At 40.6% G+C, this 18,275-nt stretch overlaps 1 protein-coding gene across 1 annotated transcript in view; it reads left to right on the plus strand.

Moving 5' to 3' along the window:
• The window catches only part of GBE1 (1,4-alpha-glucan branching enzyme 1), a 296,161-nt gene that overhangs the window by 210,248 nt on the left and 67,638 nt on the right, over positions 1-18,275 (plus strand). Inside the window, exons 8-12 of the mRNA XM_065399789.1 lie at positions 1,376-1,491; positions 1,758-1,885; positions 8,473-8,571; positions 10,673-10,783; positions 15,122-15,293. Coding sequence (XP_065255861.1) covers positions 1,376-1,491; positions 1,758-1,885; positions 8,473-8,571; positions 10,673-10,783; positions 15,122-15,293 — 626 coding nt within the window. The remainder of the gene's footprint in view (positions 1-1,375; positions 1,492-1,757; positions 1,886-8,472; positions 8,572-10,672; positions 10,784-15,121; positions 15,294-18,275) is intronic.

Raw genomic sequence — 18,275 nt, forward strand, 5'->3', positions numbered from 1 at the left:
CCAACTTTTTGTTGTTTAGTGATTTTAACCCTCCCCTCCCCCTTGTAAATTTCTTTAACATATCAAAGTTAGTCTTAAGGCAGGACAGTTGCCAAGGAAGTTTATGGAATATAAGTCAGACAAGCAGGCTGGTTGGATCATTTGCTTGGAGAGGAAGAAAGGTGTTCCAGGCTTGCCTGATGAATGGACTGTGGGGAAGAGAATGTAGTTTAAAGGCACAGGCTTCCATCTGAGAGAGAGTGAATAATGGAGCCAAGCAGTAGCTTTCTCTGATGATGGTACCATCTGGGAGAGTATCCCTATACAGGAGCTATAATTGGAGAGTGAGGGAAACTTTTTTTGTTTAATGTGCCTGTATAAGCTTAAATATTGGTTCTATTTGAAATTTCCCTTGTTCTTTCAAGCCTGTTTCAGCTCTTGTACATTTATTTCCCCCACCAGTGATATTTACTCTATTGAAAGTGTCTTAAAGTGTATTAGGCAGACAGAAAGGATAAGATCAGAAGTGGTCATAGAAACTGTCAAATTACTTTTTCTGTGAACCCGTAGCAAGTCTCTACAGGTGAAACACTAATGCAGGGGTCGGCAACGTTTGGCACGCGGCTCGCCAGGGTAAGCACCCTGGCGGGCCGGGCCAGTTTATTTACCTGCTGACGCAGCAGGTTCGGCCGATCGCGGCCCCCACTCGGGCCAATGGGGGCGGCGAGAAGCGGCGCGGGCGAGGGATGTGCTGGCCGCGGCTTCCCAAAATAAATCTGTTAGTATTTAAGGTGCCACCAGACTCGTTGTTGTTTTTGTAGATACAGACTAACACCGCTACCTCCTGATACTTAAATTCTTTAAGCAACTCCTGTGATCCAACAGTCTACCTAAAGTTAACAGTAGTTATTGATAGCTTTCTTCTTCCAAGTGCCAAAAATGATATTTTTTTATTTATTTTAATGTAAGATGTTTGCTTTCTTTTGATCTGCAAATCACAGAATTGTATAATTTACTTTGGAGCTAAGCCTTGGCTAGTATGAAGTTTTGGTTCTGATTTTTCAAATACAGCATAAACCATATTTACTACCATAGCAGTAAGGAATATCTAGATTAAAAGTAACATGGATGTTGTATTGGATTAGTCATTTCTAAATCAAATTTAGCCTAACTTCCTCCATCTTAAAATTGCATTCTGTTAACATGAAAATTGTTTTGGTAGAATGAATTTTTTTATAAAAACAATGAAGAACGTTGTTTGACGTATTCATTATGATGGAACAACATCCAGTAGAATATAGCTGGTTCAAGTATTAAGTAGAGAATACATTGTGTTAGGAAACTTCGTATATTTTCATGTCTTAAACTTTAGAAATTGTTCCTATTAATATTCTAGTTGGGAAGTTCTGAGATTCCTTCTCTCTAATTTGAGATGGTGGATAGAAGAATATGGCTTTGATGGCTTCCGGTTTGATGGTGTTACATCTATGCTATATCACCATCATGGAATTGGTAAGTAGATTAATCAATCTAGTTTTTAATTAAAGAATACCCTGCCTCTTGGTCTTACTGCAGTACTTTTCAGGAAATGGTAATAACAAAAAGATACACTGGGTAGATCTACATTTAAGCTATTTTAAAATAGCGAGTTTAATCTTTTGCTGTGCTGCGAATAAATGGATTATTGCAAATGTTTTTTTTTTTTTTTTTTTTAAAAAGCTTGACACTTGTAAATCTGACTCACTATATTTGGGGCCTTGATCTTCTTTGGTCGCTAGGTACGGGCTTCAGTGGAGATTACCATGAATATTTTGGCCTACATGTGGATGAAGATGCCCTCGTTTATCTAATAATGGCCAACCACATGATTCATTTATTGCATCCAGAATCCATAACAGTAGCTGAGGTAATATTAAGTTTAGCCATTTCTTTATATCTGAGTAAAGGTTTATAGTATTAGTAAATAAGTGTACTTTTGAAATGTCATTCTGTCTTTATTACAACTTCTTTAGAGCTATTAGTATATTTCACATCATTTAACATGAATCAATGTCCATTGTAGTGAACATTACCTGCTAATTATTAGTGACAATTTTGTTAAAGAAAAATATCAGCAGATAAATACTAAGGGTGGATGGGTTCCTTCATGAAATCATCTGTGTGTTCGGGGGGAGGGGAGAATTAAGTATTAATGATGATTTTTCTTTCCATTGGTGGGACATTACGGATGCTGTGGGTTAGCTTGTATGAAGGTTCTTAGTTTAGATGATATTGCTTTGCTTGCTTGTTATTGCTCTATGATTGCCAAATGTTGACTAGTTATTCATGGTACCAAATGTTCACAATTAACAGTCCCAAAGACTGTGCTGATATAATTCAATATATGCATAATTGACAATTATATGCTGATATAATTCAATATACACATAACTGATAATTCCCCTCTGTGATAAATATGATAATTTTTGAAATTTCTTAAATGTTTATGCTAATTTAGAGTTAACATTAAAATTGTCTGGGTTTCTGAGTAAGTAGGATTCTTCTTCGAGTTTCTTGCTCATGTCGATTCCATTCTAGGAGTGTGCGCACCTATGTGCCCAGTCGTTGGAGATTTTTGCCTTAGCGGTATCCGTAGGGCCAGCTGTGGCACCCTTTTGGGTGCCGTGCTCATGCGCCGGTATATCAGGCGCCGCTGGCCCTATACCCTCTCAGTTCCTTTTTACTGCCTGTGGTGGTTAGTTGCAGTGCCTTTCCTTGCATAGCAAGGGCTAGCGGTTTTGTGTCTTCTGACTTTGAGCCTTAGGGATTTGTAAATAGTTGTTTATAGTAGTTAGTGTTAAGTAGTTCTTAAGTGTAGTTAGGAGTTAGAAATTAGTCACAGCGGGGACTTTGCTCCGGGTGGGGCATGCCCCTTTCTCCAAGGTTAAGCCCTGCGTGGACTGTAACAGGCTTCTACCTGTAAGTGACTCCCGAGTGCTGTCTGAAGTGCTTGGGGGAATCGCATGCGAAGGAGAAGTGTCGTAAAAATTTTCGACCCAGGACTCAAAGTGGGATATTCAGTTCTGGGCTTTCCTCGTGGAGGCTGTCCATTGTCCAGCTTCCGAGCCATCCCTCCAAGACTCGCCTACTACCTCAGCTTCGGTGCACACTGCACCCCCAGCACGTGACTCCACCCAGCACTGCTCCCTATTGCCGGTATCCAGAAAGAAAATGAAGAAGCACCGGGCAAGAAAGGCCATGGGGCATCAGGCAAAGGACCCAGTTCGGGCCGCCAGCCACTCCGGAGCCACATGGACGCGCCTTCCTGGTCAGGGCCCTTAGCCCCTTAAAGGATCCACCACTGACTCCTGGGAGTGGTAGGGGACCCAAACTTCTGACAGCATCAATGCTTTCCCAAGCTCCCCCAGCACTGACTGAGCATAGGCCTCTGCCCATGCTGCTGGCACAGACTCCCTACTAGCGCAAGCCAGCTGCTAAGACCCCTCAGGAGGCGGTAGAACACCGCCAATCCCCCGAGACAAGGCAGTGCTCTCCATCACCATACTGCAGATCTCTAGTGTCGCAGCCCAGATCCTCTGGGGCTCACCCTTGGTCACCGGCACTGCGATCGTGGTCCCTGCCATCTCTACATGGATTGCGTTAGGGGAGGCTCCGGTCTCTGTTCCACCGGCACCGTTTGCCCTCCCTCCAGTTGTCCTCTCAGCACAGATCTTGGCCGCCTGCCCTGTGGGAGCTTTCCCTGTCATGATTCCAGTCCCCCCGGCCCTGGTACCCTTGATACTGGCACCGATCCTCTCATTCCAAATACCGATCTCCGGCAGCGACGGTCAGCAGGCAGACACAGGCGTCAACAGCCCCTCTGTGGTCACCGGAAGGGGATTCCTCCAGCACGAAAGGGCAGTTCAGCCCCTCGCTAAGACATCACCGGCATAAATGGGCACCTGAGGTCTCATCGATGTCTATGGCGCTACCTTGGTAGCATGGCCGGTGGCCTTATTGGAGTGTGTGGGTCATGCCAGTGGTGACGATGCTCCCTTCGCACCGCTCATCTGCTGCTGCCTCAGAGCAACACTGGTGTCACCAGCAGCAGCAGACTCGGTGCATGAGACCCACTTGGAAGCTGGGGTAGAGGAGACAGCGCCCACCCCAAAACTTCCCTCTCCCCTGGGGGATGATGTGCCAGAGCCTCCCCTGGCGGTACAAATCGTCATCTTCATCCCCAGATGAGGCAGTCATGGGACCCTCCAGGGTTTTAAAGAACACCAGGCCCCGCTTTGACGGGTGGCTGAGAACTTGGGCCTACAGATGGAGGAGATAGCCAAGCATGCGGACACCTTGTTCAGTGTCCTCTCAGCCCTATCCCGGCACGTGTTGCACTACCAGTGCATGACGGGATCCTGAAAATTGCCAAAGTCCTCTGGCAAACCCTGTCATCCATCACTGCCACCGCCAAAAGGGTTGAAAAGAAGTACTTTGCTCTGGCCAAAGGGTTCAAATACCGTTATATACACCCACCTCCAGGCTCACTTGTTGTCTCTATGGCCAATGAAAAGGACAAGCAGGGGCACACTAGTTCAACTCCCAAAAGTAAAGAGGCCAAAAGACCGGACCCTTTTGGGAGTAAAATTTATTCAACAGCCAGCCTGCAATTCCAGGTGGTAAACCATCAGACCCTCTTGGGCAGGTACAATTTTAAGTTATGAGACTCCCTCCGTAAATTCAAGGAGTCCCTCCCTCAGAGTCTGGCCTGGGAATTTGGCACTCTGGTGGAGAAGGGCACCACAGCCGCTCTCTACAGATGCGGTGGACTCGACGGCTAGGGTGGTCGTGTTGGTGGTGGTGATGAGGTGCAGCTCCGGACTTCAGACCGCCTGACTGTCCCAAGAGATGCAAACCTTTATCCAGGACCTCCCATTCGATGGGAATGGTCTCTTTTTGGAACAGACTGATATGAGGCTGCATGGGTTAAAGGACACTCGGGCCACCCGTCTCTCTCTGGGCATGCGTACGCCGCAGTCTACATGGAAACAGTTCCGGATGCCCCTGCTGCCAAGGCCTTGTCAAGGGTCTGGTTTTGGCTTCAAAAGATTGTTGGCATGCAGAATAGCTAATGGTAATATCAAACTCCAAAGTAGTAAATTTCTGTTAATTGACTGTTGGGTGTTTTTCACTGACATGTGTTTTTATGTTAAGAAAAAGAAACTCTTAAACTCTTTTAAGAATTTCTTTGTTAGTATAATACTTTGTAATGCATCTGGGTTTATTTGTTTGTTTCTCCTTCTAGCCACCTAGAAAAGACACACGCAGGATGCATCTATATGTCATGAGGAATGTGAAGGCCTATTTTTTAATCCACACTATTTTATTAAGAATTCCAATTTCAGCCTTCAGAAAACAAAATAAGGCTAATTTCAGTTGTATGTGGCATCCTAATATATAACTGACCGCTGTATACCAAAGTGCTGTTAAGAGCTTAATGACATCAGGAATCAAAAATAGCAACGGATGAAAAGAAGCAATTATTTGATGCATAAAACTTAAGGTGGCTATATTGATCTTTCGGTTCACTTCAAGTAAAATTGGTTCATCATCTAGGGAATGATAGTCAGATTATCAACATTCTTCCCGATGAAACTTTGAATTCAGCCTGTTTGTATTATCTGGTTTAAGATTCTTTTTAAACAAGATTGGTCTTCAATTTATTCTCTTTAAATTGAAAACTACGGTACTTCAATTCAATACATCATTTTTCTGTCTAGGGGGAGTCTATATACAAAATGTGGAATTGAGCCACATGCTAATGATAGAAAGAGATTGGGGTGGAGGAACTATTGATATGATTTTAAATTAAAATGGTTATCATGAATTTGTGCTTGCATGTAATGACAGTTGAATAAGTTCCTCATGAGAGAAGAGAGGTTTTGTCTAGAGTATGACAAATTGTCGTATACTCCTTGAAGAGTTGTCTGATCACTTTAAGTAAAGAATTTTGTAATTTTCTGTGTATTCCCCATCTAGCTTTGCCTTAGTAATTTCTGTGCCCAAGGTAACTTTCAAAGTCCTAAGATTCCTTTTTTGACCGAATCCTTCAACTCCCGCCAACAAAAATAAAAATGTACCTATAATGGTGCCTTACATCTGGATGGATGGCTACCCATCTCTGCTTTTTTGGTTGTGATACTCCAAATAGTGCTACTGGGACCAGCCTGTTAGGCTACCAGTGTCCTCTATTCTTTGTGTCATCCTGCATGGTGTGAAACAAACACTGATGCCAGACAGGAGTACAGTGTAGAAGAAGGTAGTGGTTGGCTGATTAAGGTTTCCTTCAGCCTTTCATTTAAAGTGAGAATTAAATGATTTTGGTAATAATGAAAACAAATGTTAATAACCAACATTACACCACACACTTCAGGCAAAACATTGATTTTTCTGGAAGGCTACAAATAAATCCATTAGTAGTTTCAGGTATAGGAAAGCATCAGACTTCTCTGAAATTTTAGGGCTGATATCTAATGTATTGCTCCAGTCCAACTAACAAATGGGTTTTTACACTTCAGACTTGAATTGCCTGTAAATCTAAACACAGTGGTATGCATAAGCTATTAGTTTAAAAATGTGAACAAAGTTAGCATTCATCACTAATGTTTCTATTTATGCCACTGATGTAGACAAATATGTTATGTCAAGTTTTTATGTTTAAAAATTCTGGCACTTAAAAATGTAGACATTAGCTTGAGAGAGAACAGTAGTTGCTTGGTTGGCAAAGCTCAAAGCCTCATAGAAACATTGTCCTTGATCTCATAGTCTTCAGAACATCATGCTGTCAGGAACTTACCAGAGACTGCCTTGCACGTCTCAGCAGGTGAGCAGCCATGAATGCCATGTGCCTGACCAACTTAGGAGAGCTGTTGGACTCCCCTCCTCCACACTGCCTTAACTGCTTGGGAAGGGAGAACTACTTCCATGGACCTTGTTGGTTCTATTCACCTTATAGAAGGTATCCATGTGGGAAGAGCCCAGAAGTGTAGAAAATCTTCTGACTAATGTAGAAACTCTTCTGTCAACCAATTTTAACACTTTCAGGGCTCCTTACATTTGTGTTTAAAGAAAAATATCCACACTTAGCCCTGGTCTACACTGGGGGAATAATGTAGCTGAAGTCAACGTACTTAGATTGACTTACCGTGGTGTCTTCATTGCTGTGAGTCAATTGCCTGCGCCTCTCGTGGCGGTGGAGTACAGGAGTTGACGGGAGAGGGCTTGGGGAGCGATTTATCGTGTCTAGACCAGACGCGATAAATCGATCCCTGCTGGATCGATCGCTGCCCGCCGATCCGGCGGATAATTAGACATACCCATAGACTTTCTCTCAAGTCTGCTACAGAAAACATTATACCAAATAGAAGACACAAGAGCATGTTTAAAAACAAAGTGAAAAATCCCCAATCTCGATCACTTTATCCCATTTAACCATATAACATGCACCTGGATCTTCTGAACTGGAGCAGCTTTCTCCTAGAGTAGATCAAATGTAGCAAAAAGGCATTCGCATTTTTTTTGCAAATGAAATGCGGCTTATTTTGGTTACTTTTTTTGAATGTGGCAAAATGTGTGCTGACACTGCAAAAGTTGTGCTGGAAATACTCCTACGGCTTGTTTGAAAATCTTTTATTCACACAATAGTCCAAAAAAAAAAAAAAAAAATCACAACTGTTTAGAGAGATGCCATAATTGAAGGGTTGGAAATTTCTTCTGAGTTTATAAAGTGGGGGCCATCCCTTCAGAAACAATACTATGTGATGAAAGTGACCAGTCATATGGTATATTCAATAAATGATACATTCCCAAGCTTGAATTATATTTTAAGGGAGAGAATAAAGCTGATCAGAATTTCAATTCGTGTTTTTGATTCTGAATTCCTTGGGCACTTCCATTGAAGTGGTAGAGGGAATTATCCCATTGGATTCAAAGTAAAGAATCTGGGATTGAGTTTTATGAGCATATCCTAATTGTTAGAGCTAGTTGACTGGATTATTTAGTTTACATACATCCACAAAAAAAAAAAAAAAGTAAAAGCTAATCAGTGCTAGCTCTCATCACACTAAAAATAGTGTAGCTATGACAGTGCAAGTTGTGGAAAGGGCTAGCTGCCCTGAGTAAATTCCTGTGGTCTCTGATGAGCATGTACTTGGGGTGGCTAGCCCCTGGCAGTCCCATGGCTACACTCTCTTTTTAGCATACTAGCTCTTTCAGAATTAGCGTGGGGTATGTCTCCTTAAGCTGGGAGTCTCACCCTCAGCTCGGAAACTACCATCATTACATTAAAGTGTAATTGTATGCTCTGCAGCTGTAGACTTTGTATAGCAGTAATGTTTGGAGCTTGATATGTGATGCCTTTTTTTTTTTTTAATAGGAAGCTTTCTTAGGGTGGAAAATGTAAAGAACCACTTGAAGTTCTAGCAAAATAATGTTGGAATGTATTCTTTATTCAAGGATGTTTCTGGAATGCCAGCTCTTTGTTGCCCTATTGCCCAGGGAGGAGGTGGATTTGATTATCGGCTGGCCATGGCAATTCCAGATAAATGGATACAGGTGAGAAAACAAGATTCACTTTTGTATTTTCCGCTATTGAGGTGTGTTTATATAAATAAACCTAAATACTACAGGTAACTTTGTTCTGTTGCATACATTAGTTTGCAGTTTTAGTGGTTCCCTCCGTGCCCTTCCCTCCCCCCCCCCCCCTTTTAAAAATCTTCATAGTTTCTAGCCAGGACTCCAGAGGTTGGATTAGGAGTCATGCCACCATTATGGCTCAGGCCCTTCCTTTTGACGACCTGGGGCTCTTGGTGTGAGGTTGATGAGTGGTCTTTGTGTTCTGGTTGATTTTATTTTTCTTTTGTTAGATTTAAGTTCTATCCCAAAAGCCTATCTCTTGCAACAGCTCTTTTTATCTCTGAAAATTGAAATAAACGTGTATATAATAATCCTATATTTATGTACAAGATATGATAATGAAATGAGCCCTCTGTAAGTTGAATGTAGCAACTTTTATCTAACATATAACTTAAAAAGTAAACAACAAAAAACTAAAACATACACAAGAACATGCTGTGCCACACACCAACAACCACTACGATGTTTATAAAAAGAATAAAAAACTGTAAATGTGCTTAAAGAACAACGATGCATAGCTCATATAAGAAAGGGATTTAAATCACCTTCTCCTTAATACAAGGAATCACAAAAAAAGGAATAAAACAATAAACAATCTCAAAAGGCTGGCAGACCCTTCAGAGAATTGGTCTTTCAATTAGACCTAAGATTAGAAGCAAATCCCTAATGATACCATGATCATCTTAAAGCAATAAATATTTCATATGAGCATTAATGGCCTCAATAAGAGCAGTGAGTAACTTAAAGAAAAATAAAATGTGACTTTCATTGTCCTTAGTATCTTTACTCGCAAAAGTGTGTGACAGGGAGGGGGTGTCATCCTGAAACTCACAGTTGTAAACCCCATTAGGTGTGTGGGATTTTTTTCTCAATTGAAAGTCATGTCACCAACAAGCCCCAGCTGATGTTCATGAAGTTCTGTAAGTATATCCTTGGAGTAGCAAGTAATAGCCAGTGCTAATGAGGGCTGGTTAGAGCTTTCTTTCCATCAGCTTTCTTGAGCCAGTTTTGGGTAGGAAGTGATGGATGGTCTCTAGAGCAGTACGAAGCAAACCAGCCTCTTGGAGACAAGGAAGCAGTTTGACTTTTCAATAAGGTACCTTTTGGTGCCTTTACATCATGTATGAGAACATTGATATATGAATTGAACAAGTTCTGCTGACAATTGAACAAGTGATGCATCTTTTTTCAGATTACTGCTTGTTTCTATTCCTAACTCCACTGGAAGGTCAACAACATCTGTTTTCTCATAAATCAGAAATACTCATTCCAAAAAATAGGCTAATACGATATATGTCATGTATGCTTCTATTAAGCCAAACCCAGTTTATTGAGAATTTTCTTATAATGAGTGACTTTGGAGTAATGGTATCTACCTTCTCATTGTTGTGTGATCAAAGTATTTAGCGTGGAACAGCAGGTTAGTCTGTTTACATATCTGTGTTAATTTGTACTTCCTTGGCTGCATGCAGGTGGCTGCTGCAATGGTTTTTAACTACATAGTGTAATGTTAAACTCCCTGATTATATTACTGACACTTTTTTATATAACATTTTAATTGATATTCTTCAGAAATAATTTTATTTTTTAAGGTTAAACTACAACAAAAAGTGTCAGTGGAGGCTTATGAAGTATTGCATAACAAAGAAGAGAGAGGGCTTCAACACTGAAATTACTCTGTGTAGTCGACCATTAAAATGGTGCCAAGTATCCCTTAATGTTTTATAAAGCAGAAAAGAGATCAGTTTAAATAATGTTGACATGCTATGGTTATTAATCAAAAGTTGGCAGTTAATATGGCAGAAAACATGAAACATGGGTTTAGAATTTCTAAACCCTATAAAAGTGAGTTCAGAAAGGAATCCCATTTGGGAGATCAAATAGGGGAAGCGCATCACTCCAAGTTTTTTTTTTAAATTAGGAGTGACTAAGAATAAACTTCAAATCCCCGAATGCCATGGAAAAAATATAGAATTCAATGTAACTGAAACAAAAGTAATGTTTGAATTACCTTTAACAGATAATTAAAGAGTTGAAAGATGAAGACTGGAATATGGGCAATATAGTGCATACGCTGACAAACAGGCGGTATGAAGAGAAATACATTGCATATGCAGAGAGCCATGATCAGGTAAGTTCATGATAAATATTTTGATAAAAACTGTATGGAGGAACAAATTAGTATGCTTTACATAGGTCAGTGCTAAAAACTGAATACCATAGTCAAGATTTTTTTCTGTGCCCAGTGCCCTTTGGGACAGTTTTATAAAGGGGGCTTGACTTTCAAAGGGTGAATGGTCAGCACACTCTGAAAATCCTGGCCTCGTTAAGACAAATCAAGTGGAACACCAAACATTTGTGACAATCTTGGCTTATATTTTTTTTTAATATGGTTTGCCACCTGGAGTCCTTCTGTTAACCTAATTCACAAAAACAGAGCTCATTTGAGTATCCCATTGTCTTCAAGGGGAAGAATCACCAGTGTAAGAGCTGCAGGGCCAGGTGCTAATTTAATTTCTAGTTAATCATTCTTTAGCAATTTTATTTGGGGTTGGGGAGTGAAAGAGGAAGAGGCAACATTAAGGCTGGAAACTTCAAAGCACCGAAGTCCTGTAAATAGAAGTCCCACAGCAACTGTACATCAGCTTACTTGCATATATGTAATAGTCTCTAATACTATGTATGTTGTTTAAATGTATGCTTTATGTATGCTGAATACAATGTAAGTTAAGATAAGATTGCTTTGGGAGTCATTCTTGAATTTTCTGATTTTGTGTGTATTTAAGTTTTCGATAATAAGTCTTCAGCCTTTTGGCTGGTATTCACATGATCAAATCCAGTTAAATCTGTTTAAATGTGATTGGGTCACTCTAGACTGTATGGCCCAGAGTACAGCAAATGTTTTATTTTTATATTTGTATCCAGTGAGAACATACCAAAATGGCCAGCCATATTGATATCTTCTACAGCCACTGTAAACGAAGCTTCACCTGTTTGTAGGACACGTTGGAGTCTTTCATCCATCAAACATCTCTTAAAATTGTTTTGTTAATGGAAACAAATTCTTAGACTTTGAAAGAGGCTTTATCTAGGCTATACATAATTTGAAAGCCTTCTTTAAGTATCTGGTTGGTTTCCTCAGTTGAAAAACATAAGAATTGTCATACGGGGTCACACCAATGTTCTATCTAGCTCAGTATCATGTCTCCGACAGTGGCCAGTATCAGAGTTGAGGGGGAGTGTTGGAGTGATTCGGCCCTGTCTTCTCCTTCTGGCTCCCTACATTTAGGGGCACTCCGAGCATGGCGTTACATCCATGACCGTCTTGGCTAATATCCACTGATGGATCTATCCTTGATGAACTTGTCTCGTTCTTGTTTGAGCCCAGTTATGCTTTTGGCTTTCACAACATCCCATGGCAACAAGTTCCACATGTTAATTGTGTGATGTGTGCAAAAGTACTTCCTCTTGTTTCCAATAAACTTGCCATCTATTAATTTCATCAGATGACCCCGGGGTTTTGTGTTGTGCAAAAGGGTAAATAACACTGCCCTATTTACTTTCTCCACATCTTTTGTGATTTTATAGTCCTCTATAATATCCCGCTTTAATCATCTCTTTTTTTTTAGATTAAGCAGCCCTGATCTTTTTAGTCTCTCCTCATATGGAAACTGTTTCATACTCTTGATTATCTTTGTTTCTCTTTTGTAAACCTTTTCCAGTTTCACTATATCCTTTTGCACCCAGAAGTCCTCATCTCATTGGCTTGCTTGCTTGTTTTTCCCCTCTCTAAATCGAGCTGATGCTCTTTACACAGGGCTTCTCACTGTGCTTTGAACATTGGGGTCCTGATCTTGACTGGGACTGTGGATTCTACTGCAAAAGGCATATTATTTTGTGATTATTCATTCCCTTGGAAGTGGGATTCCCATCTGGATTTTTCATGTGGAAAAATGGCTGCTTAACCTAGATCACAAGATAGCATTACTCTTTTTTTTATTATTTTCATATTTTGGACTGGATCCTGTCAGTTAATTTTATTTTCTCATATAGCAAAGTGTTTTGTTTTGAACATTATAGTTAATAGTACACAATTTGGACTGGGAAAAAAACCATAGCTTTTATTCTTCTGCAAAGTTCTGTCTTCTACAGTATGTTTTTGAGTTAACTATGGACAGTGATGCAAATGAAGTAACCAGTTTGTTGTGACAGACTCTCTTTCCCTGGTAAACTGAAACCCGGTACTGTTTTTTGTGGGTGGTTTTCTTTTGGTGGGTTTTTTTCTTTGTGTTTTTAATCTCCTATGCAGCTATGTTAGACTTTAGGCTTCACTGTTTTTGTTTTCCATCTTAAAAATCATAACTGGATGGCAGACATTTAAAAAAAAATCCATTTATACTGAGAAAATTGAGATAAGCTTTTATTTTTATTATCTTAGTTTGAACGTATTTACTGGGAAAATGGCTTGCTTTCCAACATGGTGTTTTTTACTACCCAACCTATTGTATAAAGGAGAAAATGAAAGTTCAAAATAGAGTATAAAATGGGAATTGGACTGATTCAACCCAAATTATAGCTATTTGTGAACACACAAAATAGTATATTTGCATCAATCCTTGGATGTGCAGTTTAAAGCTGTACTAAAATAAATCTGGTTAGACAGCATTTATGGGACATTGTTTTTATACAGGAATAGACATTAGCAAGGGTTTTTTTTTTTTTATACAATAAATTAAGTAATCTTTCCTTCAACAGATTTGCCAGTATTCTTGTTCCAGCTAAGCTATTTTCTAGAATAAGAGTCAGTGCTCGATGGAAGGAATACCCCATTCTGTGCTATCTATGCTTAAAGATTTAGTGTACCAGTAACAAGCTATGGAGGCTTTGGAAGTATCTGGAACAGCTTTGGGGGTATCTGAAACAGCAACGTTAGTAGCATTTGAATAAATAGATAGTTGCAATGTTCACACATACGTTCTACAAAACTAGCCATTTTTCATCGGCCATGAAACAGCTGCTTCATCTGGTGGACACAGCAAGTGATCTTCCTATGCTTATGCTCTGTCATCAAATCACTTTGGGTGAAATCCTGGTTCCGCTGAAATCAATGGCAAAACTGCACTGACTTCAGTGGGGCTAGAATTTTTGCATGTCCCCATTTCCAGAGCTATAAAATGGGGATAATGCTATAGTTATGTAATGCTTATGTTACAAGTGTATTCTAAATCTTGGGAAATATTTACACAATACAGCATTTCAATGGATTTTTGAATTTTCAAAATATTCTTATGGATGCTTTTTCATTTCTGTACTATGTACAGGTATCCAAAAGACTTCCGTGGTTGTTCTCCTGTAGACTGAGAGAAAGGAAGCCCTAATCACAGAATTGACTAATACTTACTCTGTGGCATAAGTACAATAGTTATCAAGTTAATTATTTTGCTGAGTACCATGTCTTTCTTACAGCCGTTCTGTCAAATACAGCGCTTGGGGGGGGGGGGGGGGGGGGGCGGGCGAGAAAATTGTAGCATATAAAACACAATACATGCAAAAATTAACTGAAACCTAGTTCTCTGAAACACTCATTTAGCATGTACAATATAAATATATGGAGTACTCATTTTGATTTCCTTCTTACTCTTAACTACATATTGTTCTGTTATATAAAATCTGAGTTTGTATGGCAGTCAACTCTTTTTGTGTGAGGGGGTGATTTCCTTTGTCTAGGCTACTAAAATGGATAAGGAATTTAAAGTACTGTAATCAGAATTGTATTAAATCATCTTTACATAAAAATGCATCTTCTGATATCTATAAACAAGAAGATTATTTTGATAATTCAGATTTCCATTTTTGAATACCTAACAACACAATTAAGTTTATAAATGGCTTAAATGTTGGAATTGCTACTGGACCAATAAATCAAGCGAATGTGTAAGCCTGTTTGAAAAATCTACTTGAAATGGCTTCCAAAATAAGTCAAATGGAAATCTTCAGCTAAACAGACAAAACATTTGCAGTATTTACTACTATAGATTAAGGGGTAACTTGAACTAGGCTGCTTTGAACAGAAGTAATAGCTTCATGCAATTGCTGATTTCCAATAGAATTGGAAGCCTAATTTTTCTCTCTGGGCTGAAATCCTAAAAACACAATTGTATATCTTTAGCTGTGGGTACACAAAGCATTCACATTGTTCACTAAAGAATCCTTAAATTGGAAGCCTTGTTAATATCCCTTTTGAATGTTGTTCCAGATACTTTATTAAGTAATCTTTATCTCCTGTCTTGTTTTCTCTGAGGCTCCTAAAATGTAACTCTTGTAGTGTATTATAGTTAATCCAATGTACTTGTCACTTGATCTAGAACACACATTGTTTTTAACAATTTGCATTAAGAAGCTCTTTTGGCACATTGAGGATTCTCCTCTCCACCCTCCTACCCGCTCCCCCATTCCTTTATTACTCCAGGCCCTTGTTGGTGATAAGACGTTGGCATTTCGGCTGATGGATGCAGAGATGTATACAAATATGAGTGTACTTTCACCTCTCACTCCGGTTATTGATCGTGGAATACAGCTTCATAAAATGATTCGCCTCATCACTCATGCACTTGGAGGAGAGGGCTATCTCAACTTCATGGGTAAGTGATATGGGCTAAAAGTCTCCATTTTCTTTTGTCGTGTAGGCTTTGTGATGAAGTAAAATGACCTGGCAACATCCTGCAATTGCAGTATTTATCACAGTGTTGGAGATTTCAGTTTAAATATTTTTACATAGTTGACTTTTTTTAATCTGGTTTCAAAAGGCAATAGTCTCTTTTAAGATGTAATGTAGTCTACAACAGGAAAATTTAAATTGAGTCATTCTAGGGTTTACAAAAAATATTTTAATCTCAAAAAGTGTTAAATTAGTTGAAGTTACAGGAGCACCCATAGGGACACACATCTCGAAGAACTTCAGTTACTGCAAGGTGAGTAACTTCCCCTTACTTAAAATAACATTCATATAGCAGCTCTGAGTTTGCTTCAGTTTAATATTGAAGTGCGAGTTTCACAAACACAAAAACGCTCTTCAAATAAAAGACTTGCATACCTTCTCTTTCCCTCTAACTCTCGAAGCTGTGCATGCTGTCCTCCAGCTTTTTAGCTGAGGACAACTATAATGGTTACTTATAGACACTCCCTAATTCTCAAGAGGGTATAGTCTTAAAGCATGTGAATTCATTTCCATCTCTTAATTACTTATATATATATATACAGGGCCAGTGCTACCATTAAGGTGAACGAGATGGTTGGCTAGGGCGCCAAGATTTGGGGGCGCCAAAAAGTGGTGCCCCCAATTTTTTTTTACAGCATTCCTCCCCGAGCGCGCGGTCACCGCTCCACTTCTCCTGCCTCCCAGGCTTGCAGCGCCAATCAGCTGTTTGGCGCCGCAAGCCTGGGAGGAGAATTAGAGCGGGGGCGTTGTGCTTAGGGAGGAGGCGGAGCAGAGGTGAGCTGGGGTGGGGAGGTGCCGCACGGCTCTCCAGGCCAGGGGTGTGGGGAGCTGCCGCGGGGGTGCCTCAGGGCGGGGGGGGGGGGAAGCTGCCACAGGGCTCCCCACCCCAGCTCACCTCTGCTATGCCCCCTCCCCGAGCACGCCGTCACTGCTCCACTTCTCCCGCCTCCCAGGCTTGCGGCGCCAATAAGCTGTTTGGCGCCATAAGCCTGGGAGGGGAGGAGAATTAGAGCAGGGGTGGCATGCTCGGGGAGGAGGCGGAGCAGAGGTGAGCTGGGGTGGAGAGTTGCCACACGGCTCCCCGGGGGGGAGCTGCTGCGGGGGGGGGGGTGCCTCAGGGCAGAGTGGGGGGAGCTGCCGCGGGGTGGGCGCCTCAGGGCGGAGGGGGGGGAGAGCTGCCACAGGGCTGGGGGGGGTCGCAAGGTGGAAGTTTCGCCTAGGGCGCGAAACTTCCTTGCACCGGCCCTGTATATATAATATAACTCGCGCGCGCGCACACACACACACACACACACACACACACACACACACACAATTTTAATCATGCAGATGATGTGAATCACAAACGCCTATCTACATCCATATGAAACCTCATGATGGATATAACTGACATAATCTACGGTGGATACAATGTATTGTTTCCTTCATGAAGAAATAAGGACATCTAGACAGACTTATGTGCGGTTCTGAGGAGGAACCGGAGGTTGTGGTATATGTAGGTAGCAGTGACATAGGGGAAGGTAGGAGAGAGGTCCTAGGGGCCTAATTTAAGCTGGTAGGTAAGAGATTGAAGTACAGGACCTCTATAGCAGCATTCTCTGAAATGTTTGCAGTTCCACAGACCGAGCCAATTAGAACTGCAGGGTCTCAATGAGTGGATGAGACAATGATATTCAAAAGAGGGCTTTGGATTTATTAGGAACTGGAGAACCTTTTGGGAAAGGAGGAGCCTGTACAGGAAGGATGGGCTCCACCTTAATCCAAATAGAACAAGGGTGTTGTTATGTAAAACTAAAAATGTTGTAGAGGAGTTTTTAAACTAAGGGCTGGGGGAAAGCTGACCGGTCCAAAGAAGCATGCAGTTCAGATAGAGATGTCTCTTAGGGCAGCATTTATGTAAAGGAATACTCTATATCCTAGCAAAGAGGAGAGAATAGAAGTTGATAAAGTACAGGTAGGAGCTGAAGAGAAAGTCACATGAAAAGAGTCTTATGCAATTACATTCCATGAAGGCATACAGCTAAATATTTTCAAAATTTTATAATGGCTTATATGCAAATACAAGAAGTTTAAATACTAAGATGGGGGAACTTAAGTGCCTGGTATTAAATGAGGATATTGATCTTCTAAGCATCACAGAAACTTGGTGGAATGATAATCAATGGGACGTAGTAATATCAGGGTACAAATGTGACAAAATAGGTCACACTGGTGAGGGAATGGCAGAGTACGTGATAAAAAAGCAAAAAGTCAAATATAGTAAAAATATAGCAAAAAGTCAAATATAGTAAAAATCTTAAATGAATCAAACTGTACCAGGATGGTGATGGTGACTGTGTAATACTCAGGGAGATTAGAAAGGCTAAATAAACAGAAAACCCAATAATAATGAGGCATTTCAGTTTTCCCCATATTGACTAGGTACATGTCACCTGATGATGGGATGCAAAGATAAAAATTCTAGACACCATTAATGACTGCTTCTTGGAGCAGCTAGTCCTGGAACCCACAAGGAAAGAGGCAATTCTTGATTTAGTCTTAAGTGGAGCACAAGTTCTGATCCAAGAGTTGAATTTAGCTGAACCACTCAGGAATAGCAACCGTAGTGTAATTAAATTTAAACATCCTTGTAGAGGGGACATACCATATAAACCCACCCACAACAGTAGCACTTATTTTTAAAAGGGGGAGCTACACTAAAAGAAGCAGGCTAGTTAAACAGAAATTAACAGGAACAGTCACAAGAGTGAAATGCCTCCAAACTGTATGTAAACTTTTTAAGAACACCATAATAGAAGCTCACACTAAATATATACTCCAAATTAAAAAAAAGAACAAAAACAGCAAGAGAACCCCGCTCCACCCCCTTCACTCCCATCAAAAAAATGCCACCCTGGCTAAAAGT

Source organism: Emys orbicularis, chromosome 1, assembly GCF_028017835.1.
Source record: "Emys orbicularis isolate rEmyOrb1 chromosome 1, rEmyOrb1.hap1, whole genome shotgun sequence".
Lineage (NCBI taxonomy): Eukaryota > Metazoa > Chordata > Testudines > Emydidae > Emys > Emys orbicularis.